At 42.8% G+C, this 26,545-nt stretch overlaps 2 protein-coding genes across 2 annotated transcripts; both read left to right on the top strand.

The window, feature by feature from the left end:
• Positions 1-890: 890 nt before the first annotated feature.
• LOC311023708 (dynein axonemal heavy chain 10-like) lies at positions 891-8,716 on the top strand (the record flags this gene model as incomplete). Its single annotated transcript, XM_084025700.1, has 22 exons — positions 891-1,119; positions 1,269-1,354; positions 1,482-1,590; positions 2,954-3,111; positions 3,328-3,558; positions 3,772-3,962; positions 4,068-4,266; positions 4,382-4,576; positions 4,918-5,088; positions 5,236-5,412; positions 5,496-5,654; positions 5,772-5,938; positions 6,019-6,170; positions 6,278-6,442; positions 6,519-6,726; positions 6,836-6,992; positions 7,094-7,573; positions 7,659-7,817; positions 7,914-8,030; positions 8,139-8,241; positions 8,354-8,435; positions 8,677-8,716. The coding sequence occupies 22 exons, from the start codon at positions 891-893 to the stop codon at positions 8,714-8,716; spliced, it is 3,735 nt and encodes a 1,244-aa protein (XP_083881826.1).
• dnah10 (dynein axonemal heavy chain 10) lies at positions 8,685-25,531 on the top strand. Its single transcript, XM_084025835.1, has 55 exons — positions 8,685-8,837; positions 8,996-9,156; positions 9,243-9,472; positions 9,564-9,686; positions 9,779-10,012; positions 10,144-10,367; positions 10,457-10,726; positions 10,806-10,989; positions 11,090-11,224; positions 11,467-11,619; positions 11,786-11,974; positions 12,263-12,409; positions 12,616-12,807; positions 12,948-13,066; positions 13,147-13,305; positions 13,413-13,548; positions 13,653-13,775; positions 13,855-13,986; positions 14,107-14,323; positions 14,624-14,743; positions 14,874-15,019; positions 15,105-15,257; positions 15,355-15,615; positions 15,707-15,879; positions 15,977-16,070; positions 16,251-16,418; positions 16,554-16,742; positions 17,019-17,190; positions 17,279-17,482; positions 17,566-17,646; positions 17,820-18,017; positions 18,155-18,316; positions 18,425-18,599; positions 18,885-19,066; positions 19,185-19,321; positions 19,408-19,625; positions 19,738-19,959; positions 20,110-20,257; positions 20,557-20,836; positions 20,942-21,171; positions 21,274-21,547; positions 21,651-21,755; positions 21,839-21,993; positions 22,076-22,230; positions 22,332-22,515; positions 22,645-22,845; positions 22,987-23,196; positions 23,315-23,410; positions 23,500-23,671; positions 23,778-23,909; positions 24,159-24,370; positions 24,460-24,627; positions 24,752-24,932; positions 25,004-25,149; positions 25,260-25,531. Exons 1-55 carry the CDS (start codon positions 8,773-8,775, stop codon positions 25,404-25,406), a joined length of 9,444 nt encoding a protein of 3,147 aa, XP_083881961.1. The 5' UTR covers positions 8,685-8,772; the 3' UTR covers positions 25,407-25,531.
• The last annotated feature ends 1,014 nt before the right edge of the window (positions 25,532-26,545 follow it).

The raw sequence follows: 26,545 nt of genomic DNA on the forward strand, positions 1-26,545 counted from the left end.
CTGTGTAGTTAACATTGAAATGTTACATGGGTTGGTTGAATGGGGTATTGTAATATCTTCTAATGCAGCCTTAATTTTGCCATTCATTTTAATACCAAGAATTGTATTTTTACATTGACAAACACTCCATGTTCTAATTATTTTTTGAGAAAATCATCCTCATGTCAATAATAAATTTAGTTTGAGTAATTTTTTTCTTCGTCAAAGCCCAAAACATCATTCCTTATTGTATAAGATTTCGAAAAGACAGTGTCGAGACATTTGTCTCTTCGTGTAGCTGCATTCTGTGTTTGCATCCTTTCAGTGTGAAATAAGCCTTGTTTTTAAAAGCACAATCTGTCATTCTGGGACCTTTGTGCTCATTTTTTTTAAACATCGCTTTATTTTGATGTCATTTGTATTAAATGTGTGCACACAGACACCCACTGTCTTTGGATTTGTTATGCTATATATCATGTCTAATAACCCTGGGGAAGGCTTCTTTCATAGCCAAGGTTTCAGGGAGCTGCACATTCATTCAGCCTCCCACGAAACCTGTATAACAGTTTTCTTTACACTGAAAAATATATGCTACCTTGTTTTTTTCAGTAGACATTCTCAATTCAGTGCAATGAATAGTGCGAGTAAGATAACGCGTGCATAAGAAATAGTTGTAACGTCAAAGTGATCGGCAGCTTGCCTTTCAGTCCTCACTCAGGGACAGAGTAGCCCAGCGTTTGTCTCCCTCATCCATGGTGACAGGCAGCAAGCGCGAGACCTTTCCTGGTTTCCACGGTAACCACAAACCTGCTAAGCTACAGCGCAGAAACGTGTTAAATGGACCCCGCTGGCTACAAAGATTCAAACTGAAGTTAAATTTGTCATTATATTAATGATAACTAATTAATAATATGGTCCACGACGATTTACGCGTGGAGTGGATCCGCCAGTGCGTGTCTGCCGGGTTCAACTTACCGGACAGTCCCAACTGTTTCGATGAACTGCTGTCTCGGGGAGACGGAGAAGAAGAAGATAAGATTGTCCGTTATTTGAACGTTGTCACCGAAGAAGACTGTCTGTCGTGTCTTCTGTTCTTCAAAACCATCAGAGAGGAAGAAATTGAAGTTGAATCTCCAGCCGGTAAGGTGGCGAAGGTGCAACGTTTAGCCCCCAGTGTGTGTCTGTAACGGTTAGCAACAACGTAGCACGCGATGGGGCTAGGTTTTAGCATAATTAATGTTGCTAATTAGACGCAGTCTAAGTGTCTGTCCATGTGTGTATAACAACAGGAAGGAGCAAAGATGGAGAGTCCAGGACTCAAAGTGGAGCAGAGACGACCTCAGGCTCAGAGGAGACGCACGAAAGTCCCAGCAACGTGAGATCCAACTTTATTTCCAACCTACTTTTGTTAAAAAATGTTTACACTGTAGTATTTATTTGCGTATTGTTTTGTTGATATAGGTGGACAAATGTATAACCCATTCCTGCTTTTGTGCTTTCAGAGGGTTGAGGTTCAAGTGGTTTATCACCCTGAGCTTCATGTGGCTGTTGACAAATACCCAGAGAGATTTTTGAAATCCAGTCAGTTCTGGTTTCTCAGGAACACAAAGGGTGAGAAGAGTGATACACGTCCATGCCTCGATTGAATGTAAAAAAAACGCTATATAATAAAATATATCTATATTTGTGTTTTAAATAGAGTCCATTGTTGAACCACTGGACATGACTGAGGCCAATATGCTAATGTCCAGGCTATTTGACATTGGCATGAATAAAAAACATATCTCCCTTGTGCTGCAGAACAAACTTTCCCATGTAAGTAAAATGAATAACAACAAACAACCAGCAATAACAGAACGTAATGCATCAAAAACAGAAAAACTGTCACCATGTACGTCAAAAACTTCTCTGACAAACTAATATGTGATGCATATTTCTCTTCTCTCTGTATGGATACTTCTCTTGTCAGGAGTTTATACCGAGGATTTCTGCCCAACGGATGAAGATAAGTGGTGCAGGTTATGAAAGCGGGGCAGTTTCTCCTCAGGAAGAAACCAGTGAAGAGGAGAGTCCAGCGAAGTCAAGTGGGCAACTCATGATTCGTGACGAGTTGCTCAATTGGATATACAAGTATTTGGAAAAGGTCAAGACAACTCTCCAACAGCTTCAGATTCAAGGTTGGTTTATTAGATGCAGGAATTTATTTCTTAATTACAAAACAAGTAAACATGTTTATTAAATCTGCTGAATAATCAACAACATGTTGAGATTCCCCATCACATGAACATCAGTTGAGTGTTTTGGAGGGGCCAGAAACAAAAAAGCCTTAAATGTACTGTTCATGCTTGTTTATCCTTCTGTGTGGAGTTTGCATGTTTTTTTTTTTAATTCTTTATTGAACATGTTAAAATAATAAAAATAATACAAATTAAATAAAGCGTATGAGCAGTAAAATGGAAAGCAAAAAAGAAAAACGAGCAAATGGGATCCTCAGAATCCTAAGTAATAAATATAAGACTGAAAATAATACAGTTCATGTTCAAAAGGGATAGGAAGAAGTTAAAAAAACGTTTCTGCTCCTACCCCCTCTTATTTTTTATAATGATTTCTAATTATTAATCATAAACAGATTAAAAATTCAGTTTGAATCAGTCAGTATCTGATATTTAGCTCGTGGGTTGAAACAAATCACAGCAAAACGATAACGAAGAGAAGAACAAGAGATACAAATCAACTACATACAAATAGAAATTTAGTGCTCAAGCTTATAAGAATTCAATGTTCTCCCCGTGTCAGTGTGGGTTTTCTCCGGCTTCCTCCCATAGTCCAAAAACATGCAGTTATGGTTAATTGATTACTCTAAATTGCCTGTAGGTGTGAATGTGAACAGGAGTGGTTGGTGTCTATGTGTCAGCCCTGCCTTCTCCCAACGTCTGGGATTAATGGATGGGTGCTTGAAATCTCTTTGTTGCAGATGAGATAACTCTGCACATCCCTGAGCTTGACCTGGAGCCGGCGTTGGAAGTACTGCTGTCTAATCCAGAGATGGTAGAGAAGTTGGAGCAGTGTGTGATGAACTGGCAGGCTCAGATTACCATTGTCATTGAGTCGCAGCAAGACAAAAAGCCACAGGTTTGTGACACCTAATATCCCGAGTTTTAACTCATGCAGGCTTGGTGTCAGCTGAAGGATTTGGCTTAAAGCCCAGCATTCACATGTATTAGTTGCTACTGAAATGTCTGAAATATTACAACAAAATGAAATCCCTGTCATCTTAAAAATGTATTGTGTAGTAGAAACAGAATATATACAAGTGATATCACTGGGCCAATGTGAATTTTCCTCCAGGGACCTGGCCCTTTGGCAGAGATAGCTTTTTGGCAGGAGCGTGCGTCCATCCTGAGTATCCTGAGTGAGCAACTCAAACAGCCTGTAGTAAAGAAGATCTTGGAGGTGATGACCAAAGCAGATGCAGGCGTTGTCCAGACCCTGGGAAGAACAGTTGGTGAACTCGTTAAATACTGGGAGGAGTCAGACGATAATTTGCGCTACCTCAGCACACTGCAAAGACATTTCATGGTGAGCTGCATTTTATAGAATTCATTATTACTGAATATTCTTTATATCTACTTTTACTTTTCTCTGTTAAAAATCAACACTGTTACTGCCAAGAGCTAGTGCAAGGATATATATATATATATATAAAACAAATTTTAAATCAGAATTGTGACTACATAAATGTTTTGCTGTCTTCACCTTCACTTGTATCAAAATCAACATTTTCTGTTGTAGAATCTGGGCACTGGAGCAACTTTGAGTGTGATCCTGAAGACCATCCCTCCTATGATGAACAGCCTGCAAATCATTTGGGTCATTTCTTATCACTATAACACAAATGAGCGAATGGTCCCTCTAATGGAGCGCATCGCCTGGCAGCTGTGTGATCGTGTGACTCAAGTAATTGATGTCCAAAAGCTATTCACGTATGTATGGATAGAATTCATTTTTACTTTGGAGGTATATTAGAATGAGTTTACATTTGATTTCAGTGTAACTACATATGAACAATGTGCTGTGACTTGGAACAGAGATAAAGGGGAAGTGTCCAAATCCAAGGTGCATGATGCCAAGCAGGTCCTTGACCAGTGGAAGTCATCGTACTTTGAGGTGCGCGCTGAAATTGAGGAATCAGGCCGGAGTCCACGCTGGGAATTTGACCGTAAGAGACTGTTTGAGAGGACTGATTACATGGCCTCCATCTGTCAGGACTACTACAATGTTTTGCAGGTCTGTATACAAATACTTTGTGCATACTGACCCCTCACTCAATTACTAAACCTTGAGAATGTATTCAAAGCAACGAAGGTTTTTGAAAGAGTTCTTCCTGATTTGTGTTGTGCAGATTTTAGAGGAGTTCTATAACATCATTGGTCCAGAGCTAAAAGGAGTGACGGCTAATCCAAAACGCATTGACGAACTGCTGTGCAGAGTGGATAGTCTGGTTCTGCCTATTGAAAACATCGATTTTAACCCTTTTAACATCTGTAAGATGAGCAGCTGGAAGATGATCATACGAGACTTTGACACTACGGTTCAGGTGAGTTTAGGACGTGGAGAAGTTGCAGAAGTTGTAAATATAAGTTCTAAACTATTATAACAATTTGATTAAATAGTTATTCCGTATAACAAGTGCATCACTGTCACGTCACTGGTATACAGAAGAACAGCAGATTTTACAGCTGTGCGCCAGAGAAACGGAGAACATTAGTAACAACTCCAGATCTTTTTCACACAACATACCTAAACTATAAGTTTGGGCATTTTCCCTTTAATCATGGAAGTATCGATGTGTCAGTTTGCACAAATACAACTGCATGATTTTCTTTGGGCTGTACCGCAGGTAACAAGCTGATTCCTGTCTCACATGTGTCCGTTCAGGCTATTGAGGAAGAGACCATCGACTTCATCGATCAGTCTTTTAAGACACTGCGCTCTTCAGCTGCTGCCTTTGACATGGTCCTGAAATTCAAACACATCCGCTCCAGAGAGGCCATCTTCAACCATTTGATGAGAAAGTTTCATGACATCCTGGCCCAGTATTGCAAAGAGGTACTTTACTTTGAAATCAAAGAAAGGTGCACAAACCCTCATCATTCAACACTGTTTTAAAAAGTTATGCAATCAAACCATATTTCATATTGTGCTGCTGTGCCAGTTCATCATTAGAATTCGAATGGCTCGTCTTTTTTGTTGTAGGTGGACAGCATAAAAGAAATATTTGAGGCAAAGAAGGACAAACCACCATTAAATAACAACGAGCCCCCCGTGGCAGGAGCCATCGGTTGGGCTCGATTTCTTTTCCACCGCATCAAACACACCTTCCTTCCCTTCCTGAAAGTGCAGGAGATGCAGGAGAGTGAACAGAGCAAAGTGGTGAGTTATTTTGCTGTTGCACAGCTGTATAAGTCGGTGTAAATGTTACGTTTGAAAGTCTTTTTCCGACTTTTTCTGCTCAGGCCAAGGACAAGTACGTGGAAATGGCAATGCAGCTCAGGGACTATGAGCTGAAGAAATACGAGTACTGGCTAGCAGGGATGGAACGCAACTTGCCATCGCTAATGAAAAAGAACCTGCTGGTAATGATTACCAATGAAAACCAAATCCAGGCAGAACTGGTATGTATCTCTCAGTATTTACTTACTTATAACTGACATTTAATATTGTGCAAAATACAGATACTGTAACTATATCTTTAATTCCCTGCATTTCTTTTTTATTTTGCTCATTTTAAGGATGTCCCAGCAACTGAAAGCAGCCTACAGAGGAATGTTGGATTCGTTGTAAGCTTTGCTCCAGAGATCAATGAAATCATCTCTGAGACAATCCACCTTGTGTCACTGGGCTTCTCCGTGCCAAATACGGCTCGGAGTGTTGCTTTACAAAAGCACACATTCATCAGGTACCAGCAGCGGAATACCAAGACACAAAATCACGGATTGATGTAATCTCAAGTCTGACCCGTTTTCACATTGACTTTAGGTATGTGAATGATCTGAAAAACCTCGTCAACTGCTACCACTCTGTAATAGACAGCCTGAGTGAGGCACAGTTCATCATGCTGGCTCAACAGATCAAAGCTGTCAAAACAGAGCTGTATTTTGGATGCAAAAGACTGAACTGGAGTTCTTTGGGTATGTTGCATGCAGATCCTGAAATGTCTGATTTATTCACACTCATGGTCTGATGGAATTACTATTGTCTGTGAAACTGAAATCTGATAATATGAGTTTGGTTTTAGGCATCGCCGACTTCATCAGCCGAGGAACTCAGGCTGTCTCTAAGTTTGAGTTCGTGGTCAGTCAGGTTCAGAAGAATGAGAGGGACATTGAGGCCAAGCTGAAATCCATGGTGATGGCCAACTTACTGAAATATCCAGTCCCAGACAAAGCAAACGACTTACCAAGTAGGATATTATTATTATTATTACGTTATATGACTGAACTTAATTTCATTGACTTAAGTGCATGTTTTTTTTCAAGGTGTCAAGGAGTTCTGTGAACATATCCAACGAGAGCGAGCCAAGACTGTTCATTTTTTGAGTAGGAAGTATGCCGACATCGGACCCCTCATCACTAAGATAGAACATTTGATCTTTGGAACCAGCACCGGCAAAGCCAAATGTATGGCAGCTTATTTCATGTACTGGGAGCGCAAGGTGCTAGACTCCCTTATAAAGATGGTGCTGAGGTAAATACATGATTTTAATGTTTTGAAGTTTTCTACTTTATGAGCAGTAATAATCACTACTCCTTCGAAATACAGGCTCTACTGTGACATCCTTCTTGTTGACATTTAGGAACACCCAGGCCTTCAACATGGGGCTGAGGGGAAGTATGGCTCTTTTCAAAATTGATGCAACCCTGTGTGCGCCTAAGATTGCGTTGCAGCCCCAAAGCAATGAGATCTACTGGCTGATCATGCAGTGTATCCGAGACTGTATACAGAGCACCAATGTAGGATCACCATGATTCTCCTTCTCCCTTTTAAAAAATATATATTATTCGTGATGTAACACTGACGATGTAACTTGATCATGCCCATTTTGTTGTTTCAGCAATTTGTGCGTTGGATGCATGGGACCTGCATTGAGTGTCCTCCTCAACGTGTGATGGGTGAAGATGAGGTGGTGACATTTACCTTTTATAGTGATGTGTGGCAGCATCCTCAGGTGAATGAAAGTGCCATGACCGTGTCCCAGAACATCCAGCGTCTGCTCTTCTCTGTGGATCAGTATCTTCTCCACTGGAAACGCTATCGGCTCCTTTGGGAAAAGAACAAAACCGTCATCAATGAGAAGTTTGCCGCAAGAAAACCATCCTGTGTCGCGTACGATGATAACCTGCAGTACCTTTCTCGAATGAGCCAGGAGGTGATGCTGGAGCCTCTCTGTAAGAGTGAACAGATTATCCATCTGAACCTGGAGCCTCTGGCTCACACAGTGCAGGAGGCTGCCAAGTCCTGGATCAGTTCACTGGGTCTCCTGCTCAACAAGCCTGCCAAAGAGGATCTCTTCAACTTGAGAGATGAACTCACGGTATTGAATCATTCTACACTGTGTCATGTGATTTACAGTATTTTCTTTATTTGTATGTGTGATTTTTGCTTATTTGATACAACAGAAACATTCTGAAAAGCTGAAACAAAACCCTGACACTTTTGAAGACTTGATGTCTGTTCTTGGCACCATATCGGACATCAGGGACATGTCTCTAGATGTGGAGATGAGATTCACTGATATCCAGGAAAGATACAGAACAATGGCCATGTACAAAGTGGAGGTACTGTGTGTTAAAATTGAAGTTATTGCTCTTTAAAAGCGTACGTTGATGTTGTTTCTCTTGTTGAAAGTCTTGCGTTCTATTTTTCATGTGTAGGTCGGAGGGGATGAACTGGAGCTGGTAGCCAATATTGGCGAGATGTGGAACGAACTGTTTGCAGAATCCAGACAAGTGGATAGAAGTCTGACAGGTGTCAAGATATCATTTACTCAGGTATGACATCAAACCCGACTGATCTGCTTAAACATAGCACGAAAAGAACATCAAACGAAAAGTAAATGTACGTTTACGTTTCCTATTCTGCCTCCCATACACTCAAAGACTACAAAGGAGAAGATTGAAGAGTTTAATCAGGAGTTGTCCATCTTTGCTGAAAGCTACAACATGCACGGTCCTGGAGCTGTGGGAGATGATTTGGAGGAAGGTACTTGTGCACTTGAACCCTGCCTTCAGTTTTCATATCCAGAGCAATTATAAATGGTGTTGAATTTTAAAATGCAGTCCAGAAACCAGTCTCTCTCTTTTGTTCTTTGCAGGACTGAGCATTTTGGGAAAATATGAGGAAGACCTTGCCAAGATAGTGGCAGAACGGCAGGAGCTAGCTAATGCTGAGAAGTTGTTGGACCTACCAGTCAGTGTGTTTCCAGAAGTCATCAGCATGCAGAAGGACATGAAGGGCTTGAGACAGATATACGATGTCTATAAAGCTCACAAGGTCAGATGTGATTTAATATTGGGGGAAATTATATTTAATTCCGGGCAACGTGTTTTTTTTTGTATTTAATGTATTTGTCCTTACGTCTTTTAGGACGCAAAGACGCAGTGGTCCCAGACGTTGTGGGTGGATTTAAACATCCAGCTGCTACAGGACGGTGTCGAGGGTTTCATCAAAAGCTTGAGGCAGCTGCCCAAAGATGTGCGGGCGTTACCTGTGGCCTTCTTCCTAGACGGACGCATGAAGGAGTTCAGAGAGTCTCTGCCCCTTCTGCTGGACCTGAAGAATGAAGCCCTCAGAGACAGGTGAGTCTGCAGCACCAGAACCTAACTGGAATACAAATCTGACCCCCAAAACAATATGAGAGGAGGGAATGAAATATAAACGTTGGCTAGGATAGAAATATGATGAGTAGAACAACATCAAATGAACATGCATTTTTTTTTTATATTTGGGGCTACAGACACTGGAAGGAACTGATGGAAAGGACCTGCACAAGCTTTGAGATGAACCCCGACAGCTTCACTCTGGAGAACATGTTTGCTATGGAGTTGCACAATTATGCAAATGTCATTGGAGATATTGTCACCTCTGCTGTAAAAGAGCTCAGTATTGAGAAGGCAAGTTTATTATTATTTTTTTTAAATTTTATCTCAAACTGAAATTAGAGACTTTTCATTATTTATGTTTGTGTGTGAACTTCCAGGGAGTGAAGGAGGTGGTCGAGACCTGGGAAAACATGAAGTTCAGTGTGCTGCCCTATTTTAAAGGCACCCAGGAACGCGGTTCTATTCTCGGTGCAGTGGACGAGATCCTGCTGAACGTGGACAACGATGCCATGAACTTACAGAGCATGGCGGGCAGTCGTTTTGTTGGACCTTTCCTTGGCACCATACAACAATGGGAGAAAGACCTGTCTCTTATCAGTGAGACCATAGAGGTCAGTGAGGACGGCCAAATCTCCCATCACATGTCCCACCACGTGAACCGATTCCATAAAATATAATAATGAAGAAATATTTCTTGCACAGGTATCGTTGCTGGTACAACGGAAATGGATGTACCTGGAGAGCATATTCATTGGTGGAGACATTCGCACACAGTTACCAGAAGAAGCTGAGAAATTTGATAAAATTGACATAAAGTTTAAAGAAGTAAGTGTTGCCATTATTTTAGCTTGATGGAAGCAAACTACTCTGTTACTGGACATCTGAAAATAATCTCATATTCTTTTTTCTTTGTGTAGATAATGAGCGACACAATGAAGGGTCCAAACATTAAGCGGTGTTGCCTGATTCCCAACCGACTAACGGACCTGCAAGCCCTGAGTGATGGTCTGGAGAGGTGCCAGAAGAGTCTTAATGACTACCTGGACTCCAAGCGAAATGCATTTCCACGTTTCTTCTTCATCTCTGATGATGAACTGCTCAGCATTCTGGGGAGTAATGACCCTGCCTGTGTCCAGGAGCACATGATCAAGGTATCACACCACTACAAAGCAGGACGGATAAAAAAGACATAAGCCATTATTCTTCAAAGTAGAAATGAGGAGAATCAATGCTTGTGTGTGAAATATTTTTCAAGATATTCTTATTTTCTTTGTTCCACAAGATGTATGACAACATAGCATCTCTGAGGTTTGATGTGGAAAGCAATGGAGAGACAGCAGCTGGAGCCATGGTGTCAGCTGAGGGCGAGGTGATGGAGCTGAAGAAGCCCATCCCAGTGGAGGGAAGGGTGGAGGAGTGGATGACGGGAATACTACATGAGATGAGGAGGACTAACAGACTTATCACCAAGGAAGCAATCTTCCACTACTGTGAAGACAGGAGCAGGTGTGTGTAGTATATTACATGATTGTGAGTCATTTTGCCAGTGTTGTGCAAATGAGCAACAGTAGATTTGTGCTTCCGTTGTCTCTCAGGGTTGATTGGATGTTGCTGTACCAGGGCATGGTGGTGCTGGCTGCAAATCAAGCGTGGTGGACCTGGGAGGTAGAGGACGTCTTTAAAAATGTGAACAAAGGAGAGAAGCACGCACTGAAGAAATATGCGAAGAAGATGCATCAGCAGATTAATGAGCTGGTAACACGCATTACCCAACCGATGAAGAAAAATGACAGACGAAAGATAAACACTGTGCTTATCATCGACGTCCATGCAAGAGACATTGTGGACAGCTTTGTATTAAACAGGTAAAAATCGCACATGACGGTGTAAGACTTCTGTTTGAGGTGAACTAAACTAAAAATACAATTTAAATTCTATTTCCAGTATCATGGACGCAAGAGAGTTTGAGTGGGAAAGCCAGCTGAGATTCTACTGGGTCCGGGAACATGACAACCTCTTTGTGCATCAGTGCAGCGCTTCATTCTCGTACGGCTATGAGTACATGGGGTTAAACGGTCGATTGGTCATAACCCCACTGACGGACCGAATCTACCTCACCCTCACACAGGTCTGAGAAGCTCTGCAACACCCATGCAGAAACGTACATTGTTCTGTCAGCTTGTTTCGACACCATGATGTCTGTATCTGAGTGTGTCTTTGTGATACAGGCTCTCTCCATGTACCTCGGCGGAGCTCCTGCTGGACCGGCTGGTACAGGAAAGACAGAGTCCACCAAAGATCTGGCCAAGGCTTTAGGCCTGCTCTGTGTGGTTACAAACTGTGGCGAGGGCATGGACTACATGGTAAGAAGCTTTCATTTAAAGAGCAAACGGTTACTGAAAAATATCTGAGGACCACAAACCTGTACTGATCAGGCATGTCTGCAGCTTATGGTATGTTTATGCACTTATATGCGCATGCTTAAAGTATACAGTGTGGCCAAAAGTTCCACTAATCATTTGTATGGTCTGCTGAGTGCAAATTTGACTCTTGTTTTTCATGTGTTACCAGCTTTTGCTTGAATTTCTTTCTTCTCTATGTGCAGGCTGTGGGAAAGATCCTCTCTGGCCTTGCCCAGTGTGGAGCGTGGGGCTGCTTTGATGAGTTCAATCGCATCGATGCCTCGGTGTTGTCAGTTATCTCCTCCCAAATCCAGACTATCCGCAACGCTCTCATTCTGCACCTTAAAAGGTTTCATGTAAGTCTGTTGTAGTTTTGCAGATACATTTAAGAGTGTATTGAAAATAATTCCAGTTTTCATATAAATCCATGGATATTTCACAAGGATTTATATTTTTTAGCCTATACAATAATATTACTATATGCTAGCCACCTCTTAACCAACTCCTTCTCACTATGCACAGTTTGAAGGGCAAGAGATCAGCCTGGACGGCCGCATGGGGATTTTCATCACCATGAACCCGGGTTATGCAGGACGCACAGAGCTGCCAGAATCAGTCAAAGCACTCTTCAGACCTGTGGTGGTCATTGTGCCGGACTTGCAGCAGATTTGTGAGATCATGCTCTTCTCTGAGGGCTTCTTAATGGCCAAGGTTAGGACCAGACACACACAAAGTACAAGTATCATTGTTATTATTTAGCTTATACTCTCATCCTAGTAAGTAATATATAATGAACACCGTGTATAGAAAATATGACTATAATTCACAAGATTCATTAGTTGATTCAGAAATGCAAGGATCATTTATAATGAAATACTTGAAAATGTGTAGAAAGACCGTTTTAAAACTGAACAATCTACAGTGTAGCTACACTGCTTGCTGCTACACATGCAAATAAATGATGAAGCTTTCCATCCATACACTTTTTTTACATTTCAGGTGCTTGCAAAGAAGATGACAGTCCTGTATAAACTGTCACGTGAGCAGCTGTCGAAGCAGTCTCATTATGACTTTGGCCTGCGAGCTCTAAAGTCTGTCCTCGTGATGGCAGGAGAGCTGAAGAGAGGCTCACCCGACCTCAGTGAGGTAGAGACCAAACACGTGTTTCATTTTCACATAGTCAATAGAAAACTGTTGCTTATATGCAATATGGTATGAAGGAGTTAATTATTTCATTTGACGATAGTCTTTTAATCTTGAAAATAGTTTCCATTTTAATCCTTGTGAACATATTTATTTTGTTATTTCAAGATTTAGTAATTCTTTGTGGTCTAACTATTTCATCTCCACAGGATGTGGTGCTGATGCGTGCTCTCAGGGACATGAACCTTCCAAAGTTTGTGTTTGAGGACGTGCCCCTGTTCCTTGGGCTGATCTCAGATCTGTTCCCTGGGCTAGACTGCCCTCGTGTTCGCTATCCCAACTTCAATGATGCCGTTGAAGAGATCCTGCAAGACAACAAATATGTCATGCTGCCTAACCAGGTGTCTCATCCGGGTCTTGAATCTGATTCTCTGAGTTCTAGACTTTCCTACACATTTTACAGTTTGTTGACTTACAGTGGCAAAGATTGATTTCTTTTAGATGTCGATATACTTAATCTTTGTGCTGTCTGTGGTTTCAGGTGGACAAAGTGGTGCAGATTTATGAGACGATGATGACTAGACACACTACTATGATTGTGGGCCCAACAGGTGGAGGGAAAACGGTTGTGATCAGCACATTGTGTCAAGCTCAGACCAAGTCAGTTTACCTACATTTACACCACCTTACGGATTTTTTTGTGTGGGCCAATAGTAACTTTTATTTTATTTCGCCATCAGATTGGGATTTCAAACCAAGATGTATCCCCTAAACCCCAAAGCCATGAGTGTCATTGAACTTTACGGTGTTCTGGACCCTGAGACTCGAGACTGGACTGATGGGATCTTATCCAACATCTTCCGAGACATCAACAAGCCTACTGACAAAAAAGAGCGGAGGTATTTAAAAAAGAAAAAAAGGCGAGATTTACTCAATCAGTTTACTAAGATGTCCAATATCCCATTGATGTTCTTCATTCATGTTCTACATGAACTCTGACTTGCAGGTACATTCTGTTCGATGGGGATGTTGACGCTCTGTGGGTGGAGAATATGAACTCAGTGATGGATGACAACAAACTCCTCACTCTAGCCAATGGAGAGCGGATCCGTTTACAGAACCACTGTGCCCTGCTGTTCGAGGTTTGTCTGTATTTCAAGATGGCTTGTCAGCAGAATACCATTCCCTACACTTTTCTGCAAAGCAACTTTCAGAGCTATAATGTAAGGAAACCTCACCGTCATAGGTTGGAGATCTGCAGTATGCCTCCCCTGCTACTGTTTCCCGCAGTGGGATGGTTTTTGTTGACCCCAAAAACTTGCGATACACCCCATACTGGCAGAGATGGGTGAACAACAGACCTGAGGGGGTATGAGAAAATACATTTACACATTGTAATAACTGCTTTTGCATCTAACTTGATAATATCTCAACAATTTTTTTTCTAGGAACAAGAAGTGCTCAACAAACTTTTTGAGAAATACGTGCCCAGCTCTATAGACATGATTGTGGATGGTATTGTTGTTGGCAAGCAGGGCCAGAAACTGAAGACTGTAGTCCCTCAGACAGATCTTAACATGGTAGGTTAATGGCATCCTGATGAAACGGTCTCAAGTACCAGTCTGTATCTGTGCGTGAAGACTAGTATAGTCCCTTGTTCAGACTTGAATGAAATCAGCATATGTTGGCTGTCTGTTCAGGTGACTCAACTGTGCTTGACACTGGATGCGCTGCTTGAGAGTGAGAGCAGAAGGGCTGAAGTCCTGGAGTGTTACTTCCTGGAAGCTCTCTACTGCTCACTGGGGGCCACGTTGCTGGAGAGCGACAGGATCAAGTTTGATGAGTTCATCAAAAGGCTTTCTTGCTTAACATTAGTGGAGGATGAGAAATCCCTCGCTGGACCTGGTGAGATCCCAGGTAAAAAGCAAGACATTGTATTTGGTGATTATGAAATTACCATTCTTTATCAAAATGATGCAGCTTTCACCATTTACCCACAGTTTGTGGTATACTAAAAAACAGGGATGGGAGGTAGGACTTTATATAATGTGAGATTGTCCGTCACTGTTGACACTTTTAAAAATACATAAACAGCTTCATGGTTTTAGGTTGGATGAATACATATCATGTTAAAATTCTCCACATGAATAATTTCAAGTGCTATTACAAGTTTATGTTACACTTATCATTGATAACAAGGTGCCTGCCTTCATACAGGATACCTCTCGACTCTCTATGATTTCCACTTTGATGGGATGCAGGAGAAGTGGGTTCCCTGGAGTTCCTTGGTCTCCAAATACATCCACAACCCTGAGAGGAAGTTTGCTGATATTCTCGGTAAAGGTCAACTCTGTGAGCTGTGAGGCAGACAAATCACGTGTCCTGCTTACATATCGAATTCAAACTTTTTGGCCCTTCTGAGCTCCTCCTTTCCCTTCGATTCCCTTTTTCTCCATCTTTGCTTTAGTACCAACCATCGATACCACGAGAGCCAGCTGGATCCTGGAACAGATGGTGAAGATAAAGAGGTCGGTTCTTCTGGTTGGAGAGTCTGGCACTTCCAAGACCGCCACCATTCATAACTTCCTGAAGAACCTCAATGCTGATTCAACGGTGAGTTTTCCACACACATCTGTTATGTCACTTGGGTTTGAATTATTTACATTAATTATGCCATTTTTTTTTTACATTTTTCTAGATTACTTTGATCATCAACTTCTCATCCAGAACAACTTCAATGGACCTGCAGAGGAACTTGGAGGCTAACGTGGAGAAAAGGACCAAAGAGACCTATGGGCCTCCTATGGGGAAGAGACTGCTGGTCTTTATGGATGACATGAATATGCCAAAGGTACCTACTCCAAGTTCTCAATCAAGTCTCTTATTTCCTTCACTTTGACGGCGCCTGTATACTTGACATTAATGTAATACACTGTATGATCATCCAGGTGGATAATTACGGCACACAGCAGCCCATCGCACTTCTGAAGTTGTTATTGGACCGAGGAGGCATATATAACAGAGGGAAGGATCTTAACTACAAAATCCTCAAGGACCTTGGTTTTATTGCTGCCATGGGAATAGCAGGAGGCGGGAGGAACGAGGTTGATCCTCGCTTCATCTCGCTCTTCAGTGTCTTCAGCATCCCGTTCCCTGCTGTGGACTCCCTCCACCTTATCTATGCCTCCATTATCAAAGGCCACACCACAGTGAGTATCTCTTTCCCACATAAATGAAAATCCCAATCATCCATATCACTCAGATTTTATAACCTTAGTGAATTATTATTCATGATTTTAGGCATTTGAAGACGCCATACAGACGGTTTGTGATAAAGTCACCTTCTGCACACTGGAACTGTACAACTGCATCATCAGAGACCTGCCACCCACTCCCTCCAAGTTCCACTACATCTTCAACCTGAGGGACCTGTCACGAGTCTACAATGGACTGACCCTCACCAAACCTGACAGGTTTGATCTAGCACATCCACTCTTTTAACAGATTAACAAAGACTTTGCAGTTAGAAGTCCATGATTTGTTTTGTTTTACCTGATTTCTCTCTAACAGGTTTTTGACTGTTAACCAATTTGTTCGAGTCTGGAGAAATGAGTGCCTGAGAATCTTCCATGACAGACTTATTGATGAAACTGACAAAGCCTTGGTAATAATTATTAATAATACTAGTATTTACCATTTATTCTTCTTTGTATTGACTGCAGGGACAAATCCAATATGTGTATTTGTGGTTCCGCCTGTAATTACAAATGTAGACTCATCCACTATATACTGAATAGTTGTGTAGTGTTGTATTTGAACTCTACCCAATGTGTTTTTCCACCAGCTTCAAGGCCACATAAAGAACCTGATTGAGGAGCATTTCAAGTCAGACATGGAGGCAGTCATGAGGGACCCAATTCTGTTTGGAGACTACAGGACAGCCCTCAGTGATACTGAACCAAGGGTCTATGAGGACATACAGGACTATGATGCGTCAAAAGCCCTGTTTCAGGTAGTTATTAACAGTTTTATTAATGGGTGGTCTCAGTCTGAAGTTCACTTTGAAATGCAATAGTATAATAATACAACAATGTGTTGCCATTATTGACAAATTAACTATACTGAATTCTGTTTTTGCATTCTGCAGGAAATTCTGGAGGAATACAATGAGAACAAGTCCAGGATGAACCTTGTACTGTTTGACGATGCTCTGGAACATCTGACCCGTGTGCAGCGCATCATCCGCATCGATCGTGGTCATGCACTGCTTGTCGGTGTGGGGGGTTCTGGCAAGCAATCCCTCACCAAGCTCGCTGCCTTCACTGCCGGCTGCGAGGTCGTAAATCACTATGATGAGTGTGGCCGAGGGCAACTTTTTCTCAGTGACAAATTTCTTCAAGCTTACAGTTATAAAGATAAAAGTCACATATGCAGCAGTTACATTCAAGGCAGATCAAATAGACTTTTTATTGACAGGTTAAGCAGCATTAAACTATACCTTTTATAATCATCTTTTTTAAAGTGGTTCTTAACTCTGATTTCTGATTTCTAAAACATCATGTATGGAGAAATATTTGCCACTAACTTTCCATGCATGGTGCTTTTTCCCCAGGTGTTCGAGATAACACTAAGCAGAGGATACAGTGAGTCAAACCTCCGGGATGACCTGAAGGCACTGTACATGAAGCTTGGCATTGAAAATAAGAAGACAGTGTTCCTCTTCACTGATGCTCATGTCGCTGAGGAAGGCTTCTTAGAACTCATTAACAACATGCTCACCTCAGGTTGGATATCACTCTAACCTCCTGGCTCACACTACATTTATTTCTCTTTAAAACTACAGCTGTAGTACTTACTGATCATGCTCTCCAGGCATTGTCCCTGCCTTGTTTCCTGATGACGAGAAGGAGTCAATTCTCAACCAGCTCCGTGATGAGGCTCTCACGATGGGAGCAGGTCCTTCAAAAGAGAGTGTGTGGCAGTACTTTATCAACAAGAGTGCCAACAATCTACACATTGTATTAGGCATGTCTCCGGTGGGAGACACCCTGAGGACACGCTGCAGAAACTTCCCAGGTGAAATGCGGTGTCAGGCATCACTTGATGTTATTGTATTTTATTATCATTTCTTATTTCACTAACTGTACTTTTTTCCTCAGGACTGATGAACAACACTGTGATAGACTGGTTCTTGCCATGGCCTCCACAGGCCTTACTTGCAGTGGCTCAGTCTTTCCTCGGTGTGTAATTACACACATTTATATCTTTTTAAATGCATGTAAAGTTGATTTTCAGATAACCATTTAAGGGCTTTCTTTACTGTATTTCACTGTTATGAGACCTACAGCTGGAATATGTATATTTTTTTTGTAAAGATTACATTTCATATGTTTTAATTTGTTTTTTTCTACAGGTGAAAGCCCAATGATTCCCGAGGCACACTCTGCAGCAGTGATAGATCATGTATGCATGGTCCATAGCTCTGTGGGTGACTACAGCAAGCTATTCCAGCAGAAGCTCAGGCGTTGTAACTATGTTACTCCAAAGAACTACTTGGACTTCATTAGCACCTATTCTAAACTCTTGGAGGAAAAGGACCAATATATTCTGGGTGAGAAGACGGAACATATTGTGAAGTCTGTGCTTGTGTGTGAAGGGTTAGGCTGGTGCTACACGGCTACTGTGCATCGATATGTTTGTGATTATTTGAGAGGCTTTGTTTTGCTTACTTGTTCTCTCCGGTTCCAGCTCAGTGCAAGCATTTAGACGGAGGTTTGGATAAACTGAAGGAGGCTAGTGTGCAGCTGGCCGAGTTGAATGTCAAGTTGGCGGAGCAGAAGGTGGTCCTCGCTGAGAAGTCTACAGCCTGTGAGGCCATGCTGAATGAGATCACCACAAACAGGACTGTAGGTCCGTGAGTACCTGCGTCTATAAACCCGGGGTTATAATAAACACAGTGTACTGTAGGCTTCTGAAACTAAACACAGCTGTTACAAGCCATAACATTTCGTTTCCTAGCTGAGGAGAAAAAAACCCTGGCCGAAGACAAAGCCAAGGAGATTGAAGAGCAGAACAAAGTGATAGCTGTGGAGAAGAAAGAAGCTGAAAGTTCCCTGGCTGAGGCTCTGCCAGCATTAGAGGCAGCCCGCAACGCCCTGCAAGACCTGGAAAAATCTGATGTCACGGAGATCCGGTAAACTCTCCTCCTTACTCACGCCATTGTTTTCATTCTGTTGTTGAAAAAGCTAGTGATGATGGCCAAATTAATCAGGATGAATAAATAAACAGTGTCATCTGTAATGCACACACCCATATGAACCCTCTGTAAAGCAAATGAAAATGTACTTTGTACGTTGGGTTGATTAATATTCTCAAATGTGTAATCAAGCACTGATCAATTATCATCAAAACTTAACATCGGCATCTGGTCATCAGTACTGTCCCTCTATCTGCATTTTTCTCTTGGTCCATTGTGCAGATCCTTTGCCAAGCCACCCAAACAAGTGCAGGTGGTTTGTGAATGCATCCTGATTCTGCGCGGCTACAAGGAGATCAGTTGGCAGTCAGCCAAGGGCATGATGTCAGAGGCTAACTTCCTGCGCTCGCTGATGGAAATGGACTGTGATTCCATAAATAATAACCAGGTCAGGACTGTCAAAGGTAAGTGGGCTTCATGATCTATGAACACCGGTAATAATAATACCCATCTGCATCTACTGTATATGACAGTGACATTTGCGTTTGCCACTATGATACTGTTGTTTTATTTAATTGCTAGGCTTCCTAAAGAACCTCCAGACGAGCTTCGAGGAGATGCAAGCCATCAGTAAGGCCGGCTCAGGAATGCTCAAGTTTGTGGAGGCCATCATGGGTTACTGTGAGGTTGCCAGGGAGATAAAACCCAAGAGAGAGAAGGTAATGTTAGGTTTGTACACGTTAACTTCATGCTCTTTAAAAAAGGAACACCTTTTAAAACAGCCTTGTTTCCAAATGTATTTTAGGTAGCACGACTAGAGAAGAACTTCTTTCAGAGTAAGCGGGAACTGGAGCGCATTCAGAGTGATCTTGATGATATCCAAAAAGAGTTGAAGGCTCTTGGAGAGAAGTACCAAGCTGCTACCAAGGAGAAAAAGCAGCTAGAGGAGGAGGCTGAGCTCATGGAGAGGAGACTGATAGCTGCTGACAAACTCATCACTGGCCTGAGCTCTGAGAATGAACGGTGAGGCTATACATGAATGGAGTCACAACACTTGCGACCCTGCTAAAAGTTGCTTATTTCATTCTTTTTAACCTCCTTTTCTTCATTCCCTCTTTAAACTATTGCCACTCAGATGGACGCAAGATTTGGAGGAGTTGAAGCAGCAGCGAGTTCGTCTCCTGGGTGACTGTTTGATCTCTGCTGCGTTCCTGAGCTATGTCGGGGCCTTCAGCTGGGAGTTGAGGAATGAAATGGTGTACCAAGTATGGGTTAAGGATGCGCAGGAGAGAGGGATCCCCTTGAGCCAGCCTTTCACAGTGGAAAGTCTTCTGACTGATGAGGTAGAAATCAGCAGGTGAGTGTGTTTTCACGACAGATTTTGGGAGTTTGTCCAATCAATGATGGGATTTGGGTGTTTTGGTAGCAGGCTATGTGCTTGATGCACTTATATGGCTGTACATCGATTATGGGGCTAACAATGTGTTAAATAAACCCTGTGTGGCAGGTGGGGCTCAGAGGGCTTGCCTCCAGATGAGCTGTCAGTACAGAATGGGATCCTCACAAGCAGCGGGAGCCGATTTCCTATGTGTATTGACCCACAACAGCAAGCCCTAAACTGGATTAAGAAGAAGGAAGAAAACAATAACCTCAAGGTATAATATGCTTAATTATCGCACAAGTCTTAGTAGCTTCTAAATATTAAAGATTGGATTTGTTTTCCACTCTCTATTGATGGCCTTTCTTTACAAGGAACGTTTTTACTTATTTTGCAACATGGGTTAGTCACGCAGCATATGCTGGGTTTGTTATTAAATCAATGTAAATTTAGCCCTCACTGTATGCTGGCGCCTTCTCCATGGGTGCTCAGACCAGGAAGCACCCACATGGCTACCGCTTTAGAAAGAATCACAACACACTGTGCTGACACTGTCATCATACTTTTCCCACCCAGATCTCATCTTTCAATGATCCAGACTTTCTGAAGCAGCTAGAGATGGCCATCAAATATGGCTTCCCATTTCTTTTTCAAGATGTGGACGAGTACATCGACCCTGTGATTGACAACGTCCTGGAGAAGAACGTAAATGGAGCAGAGGGCAGACAGGTCCTCATGCTCGGCGACCAGGAGGTGGACTATGATCCCAACTTTAAACTGTACCTCAACACCAAACTGGCTAACCCCAAATACTCCCCATCAGTGTTTGGAAAAACCATGGTCATAAACTATACCGGTAAGATCATTTGTCGCATCCGTAGTTTTGGCCGTAACATTTGAACGGCATGATCTAAATGCTTTGTCTGCCTGTGTCCATTCATTGTATCTATGTTACGTGTAGTGACTCTAAAGGGTCTGGAGGACCAGCTGCTGAGTGTTATCATGGGCTTTGAGAAGAAGGAGCTGGAGGAGCAGCGCGAGCGTTTGATCCAAGAGACGAGCAACAACAAGAAGCTGCTGAAGAACCTCGGGGACTCCCTGCTCAGAGAGCTGGCCACATCGACAGGCAACATGTTGGATAACACGGAGCTGGTTCACACGCTGGAGGAAACAAAGTCAAAAGCCAGTGAGGTCAGTTTGGCGACAGCAAGCATCATTGAACTCATGGAAGATAGCATTTTTACTTTAGTCATAAATCCTACTTTTTTATTGGTTTGATGTTTTTATCACTAGGTTTTTGAGAAACTACAGTTGGCTGAGAAGACATCTGTGGACATTGATCACCTCAGAGACGGTTACCGTCCTGCTGCCAAGCGCGGTGCTATCCTGTTCTTCGTACTGACAGACATGGCTCTGGTGAACAGCATGTACCAGTACTCTCTCGCCTCCTACCTGGACGTCTTTAACTTTTCACTGCGCAAATCTCAACCCAACGCCGTCCTGCTCCAAAGACTGAAGAACATCATAAACACTCTGACATACAGTGTTTATAACTATGGCTGCACAGGTAAAATAATAAAGATCGAATAAAGGAACGGATGGAAAGATAAAACACAGTATTTCTGATGACTTTGTAGATATTCTAACCTGAACCGACTGTATCTCCTTAGGTCTGTTTGAGAGACACAAGCTACTCTTTTCCTTTAACATGACCATCAAGATTGAGCAGGCTGAAGGGCGCTCCCCTCAGGAGGAGTTGGAATTCTTTATCAAGGGTGAGTTGAACTCATCTAAAATGTTTAAATATGTGTATGCACACAATATTGAAAGCAGCTTGTTTTCCACCTCTTGTGTTAAGGTAATCTATCCCTGGAAAAGAGCACACGTGAAAAGCCTTGTGAGTGGCTTGCAGACCAGGGCTGGGAGGACGTAGTAAAACTAGCAGAGCTCTTTCCTGAGCAGTTTGGCTCTCTGCCTGATGATGTGGAGAAAAACTCCACTGACTGGAAGTCTGTAAGTGACCACAATGACAGGAATCACCAAAGACACTTACTTAATTGTTTAAGACTCTAACCCTCATTCTTTATCGCCTCAGTGGTATGACCTAGATGGACCAGAACAGGCTCCATTCCCCATGAAATACCAGGAGAACCTGTCCGCCTTTCAGAAGCTGCTGTTGCTGCGCTGCTTCCGTGTTGATCGAATCTACAGAGCTGTGACGGACTATGTCACTGTCACCATGGGCGAGAAGTGAGAGGGTTTCTGTTGCACTGTTCACAATGTTTATAGAGGATGTGAGAATTAGCATACGGATAAAACATGACCTGAGTTTCTACGTGCTGTCTCCTCAGATATGTGCAGCCCCCTGTGATCAGCTTTGATGCAATTTATGAACAGAGCACACCTTCCTCCCCCATTGTCTTCATCCTGAGCCCTGGCTCTGACCCCGCCACTGACCTCATGAAACTAGCGGAGAGGTCAGGCTTCGGAGGCAACAAGTTCAAGTTCCTTGCGATGGGCCAAGGCCAAGAGAAGGTACTGCAGACTTTTTTTCTTTTATCCCACGGCTGCAAGTGTGATCAAGTAGAATGAGGAACTGAGTCACACTAAGTAATAATTAAAAGTGGAAGTTGAGGGTAACCGTCTTTTCTACCTGTGACAAAGGTTGCACTGCAGTTGCTGGAGAGGGCAGTGTCCCGTGGTCAGTGGCTGATGCTTCAGAACTGCCACCTGCTGGTAAAGTGGCTGAAGGAACTGGAGAAATCCTTAGAGAGAATCACCAATCCAAACCCCGGCTTCCGTTTGTGGGTCACCACAAACCCCATTAAGGATTTCCCCATTGGCATACTGCAAAAGTCTCTCAAGGTGAAACACTTTTTCTCTTTCGGTCCAGCAGTGTTTTCTTTAGAGATTGTTTGTAGATTGAACAGGGAAAAACACTACAGATAGAGAGAGAATATAAAAAAAATGTCAGTGTGTTTACATCCACTTTAATCTTGTGTGCAGGTTGTGACGGAGCCTCCCAACGGTCTCAAGCTGAACATGAGAGCCACATACTCTAAAATCTCCCTCGAGACCTTGACTGCATGCCCTCACCCTGCCTTCCGCAGCCTGGTATATGTGCTGGCCTTCTTCCATGCTGTGGTGCAAGAGAGACGCAAGTACGGCAAGATTGGCTGGAACGTCCCCTACGACTTCAATGAGTCCGACTTCTTTGTAAGTGTTATGTTCAAAATGTTAGAAATAAGTGATTTTGTTTGATTTTAATCTCTATTTATGTTGTATAATATCAGTTATATTTCAACGGTTTAAACAGTGTAACTGTGTTCAACAGGTATGTATGGAGATCTTAAACACCTACCTGACCAAAGCTCACAACCAAGGAGAAAGCAATGTTCCCTGGGGAAGTCTCAAATACCTTATTGGGGAGGTTAGGCTAAAGTCATTGTGTTTTAATATATTGTAAATATATATTATCTTGCTAGCAGAGGTTTTACATCTCTGTATAATGTTCCGTAGGTGATGTATGGTGGTCGGGCCATAGATAGCTTTGACCGCAGGATCCTGACCGTCTACATGGATGAGTACCTTGGAGACTTCCTCTTCTACACCTTTAGGCACTTCCACTTCTTCAGCAACATGGACGTAGATTACAAGATCCCTCCAAATGGGCCAAAGAAAGTATATGTTGGTCAGTCATTATTTATATATATATAACACACACACATGCTTCTGGTAGCAGCTAAACAGTACATGTCATGTCATCACTCAAAGCTTTGCCCTGCTATCTGTTCCAGATGAGATTGAGACCCTGCCACTGGCAAACACACCAGAGGTGATGGGTCTTCATTCCAATGCAGAGATAGGATATTACACACAGGCAGCTAAAGACATGTGGGCTCACCTAATAGACCTGCAGCCTCAGACAGGTATGATTATGCATTGTTTATCTCTTTTCCCTCTTAATTGATTCTAATAGAAGAATTGTAACGTTGCTTGCCCACTTCCACATTGAGTCCTTAGTGCCAAAGAGCATCCTTGGAGGTAATATGTTTTAAATATTTTTCAGAAAGAAAAGCTGTTCTATACTGGTGTAGGCTGTTTGCTTTCCTCTCTTTGCCCCCATGTTGCCAAGTGCTTCCTCTGTTATGGCCTTTAAAGACTCTCTTCTGCCTCAGGTGAATCTGGTGGAAGCATCTGCAGGGATCAGTATATCAGCCAGGTGGCCCAGGACATTCAGAACAAGCTGCCCAAGTTATTCGACATGGATGTGATCCTTAAAAAGTTTGGCACAGACATTTCCCCGACCTCAGTGGTGCTGCTTCAGGAACTGGAGCGCTTCAACAAGCTAGTGGTCCGCATGCAGCGATCCCTGGCTGAGCTGCAGAGGGTGAGAAGGAGAGGCAACAAAGAGCCAGGTGCTGTTTACTTGTGCTTCACGCATCATTATCATTGTTCTGATTGTCGTATGTCTCCTAGGCCTTGGCTGGTGAGGTGGGTATGAGCAGTGAGTTGGATGAGGTCGCCCGGGCCCTTTTTAATGGTCACATCCCCGCCATTTGGAAGAAGTTGGCACCTGACACACTCATGTCCCTCGGCAACTGGATGAGCCATTTCAAGAGGCGTTATGAGCAGTACAGCTCCTGGGTGAGGATGGACCCACGCCATCACAGATAGCCTCATCTCTGTGGCCTCTTTTATTTTTAACAAACAAGTTGAGAATGTACGGTGTCTTTAAGTCTGATGTATCTGTGTATCTGGTGTCCACCAGGTGGATGAGGGAGAGCCAAAAGTTATGTGGCTGTCAGGACTTCATATCCCAGAGTCCTACCTGACTGCCCTGGTCCAAGCTGCATGCAGGAAAAACGGTTGGCCTCTGGATCTTTCCACCCTGTACACACAGGTGACGCAATACCGCAGTGAGGATGAAGTCAGTGACCGACCTGGACAGGGTAAGGACACTCACCGTTTGCAGCATGATCAGTCATGAGTTGTGGAAACTGATAGTGTTTTCCCCGTGCAGGCTGCTTAGTGTCTGGCCTGTATCTGGAGGGAGCCGACTGGGACACGGAGAAGGGCTGCCTGGTCAAGAGTAAACCAAAAGCTCTGGTTGTTGAACTGCCCCTTCTCAAAGTCATCCCTATAGAGGCACACCGCCTCAGGTTACAGGTGTGGATCACAGGCACCACAGGCCTCCATGCATCCATTACTCTACATCACTGTTTCACTCAATGCTTTTTCCTAACTGCCATGTGTGTTTTATGTGTTTTGTACTGCAGAATACCATCCGGACACCAGTGTACACCACATCTCTGCGGAGGAATGCGATGGGTGTGGGGTTAGTCTTTGAGGCAGACCTATACACCACCATGCACATCTCCCACTGGGTGCTCCAGGGAGTCTGTTTATGCCTCAACGCTGACTGAAGAGAGCCGTCAGCCTCACTGAGCTGGTTAGCTTTCATACAGTCATGTGAATAAATAACAAGATGCTTTCTTTTTTAGAGAAATAAAAAAAATGTTGATACCTCTGGTTTATGGGATGATTGCAGGAAACCGATGAAAGATTGTACATGTTTTTAAAAAAAATAAATTGACAGAGACACGAAAGGATTTCAACTTACTTTTTTCTCACTAGATGGCAGCACACAACAGTACTGAGCCTTAAGTCAGGGCAGTAGCTCCAGGGATTTATCTTTGGTTTTACAGTGGGCAAAAGTGCAGACAGGCACTGGTGGGTCATAATCTGTCAAGCTTAAAAGTCTACTATTTTTTTTATTATTGAATAAACAATTGCATCCATTTTCATACAGTGCATTCCTAAAAAGGACAGTAGATGCTTAATATTTCTGCTGATGTTCTAAAGAATCACATAATCTGCTGCATACAGTGGAAAATGTAGCATTGACCAAGGGCTTCTAAAGTGTTCCACTTTGTCCGAGTAGCTTTTCAACTGTCCTCTGCAGTATAGGTAGCAGTGTTTGCTTTACTGAAGTATTTAAGGAACACATCTAGTGCAACACAAAGTAATCAAGGCTGCTGAAGTCAGCGTGCCAAAGCTGATGCTCTAAAAATCAGATAGCCCTGATGGGTCTGGCAGCTGACGTGGCAGTGAGGTCACAGAAACACTGAAATAACAACAGTTTTGTGCCATAAAGTGTGCATCATGTAGCGTGTGTTGTGCGAGTGCAGCTGTAATCAGGGATGTGCTGGTTAGACTTATAGTCTATATAAACTATAATATATAGACTGGAATCATTAAACAACAAGCAACATGAACATATTCTACATTTATGTCTCTTTGCGTTATAGCCCATGGCCTCATATTTGATCGCTGTCATGCTTCTCATTACTGTTGCCTTTAAAGCCCCCCCCTCCTATGATAGTTGCACCAGTTAAAGCCAAGGGGGGGCTTCTCGGCTTCAACTGGTGCAACTATCATTAAGAGTGAACATCAGGACATAGTTATATCCAAACACAGGAGGAGAGGAATTGTGTTTTCTCTGTAGAAAAGTGGGAACTCATATTGTTGAATGAACCTAAACGCATACCTACACAGACAATGG

Source organism: Eutrigla gurnardus, assembly GCF_963514095.1.
Source record: "Eutrigla gurnardus genome assembly, chromosome: 13".
Classification (NCBI taxonomy): domain Eukaryota; kingdom Metazoa; phylum Chordata; class Actinopteri; order Perciformes; family Triglidae; genus Eutrigla; species Eutrigla gurnardus.

Coding starts and splice junctions, on each gene's coding strand:
- dnah10 (XM_084025835.1), top strand. CDS start 8,773: ATGAAGGAGTTCAGAGAGTCTCTGCCCCTTCTGCTGGACCTGAAGAAT. Junction 13,776..13,854: donor TGAACAACAGACCTGAGGGG/GTATGAGAAAAT, acceptor TTTTTTTTCTAG/GAACAAGAAGTGCTCAACAA. Junction 19,626..19,737: donor CTGAGCTCTGAGAATGAACG/GTGAGGCTATAC, acceptor ATTGCCACTCAG/ATGGACGCAAGATTTGGAGG.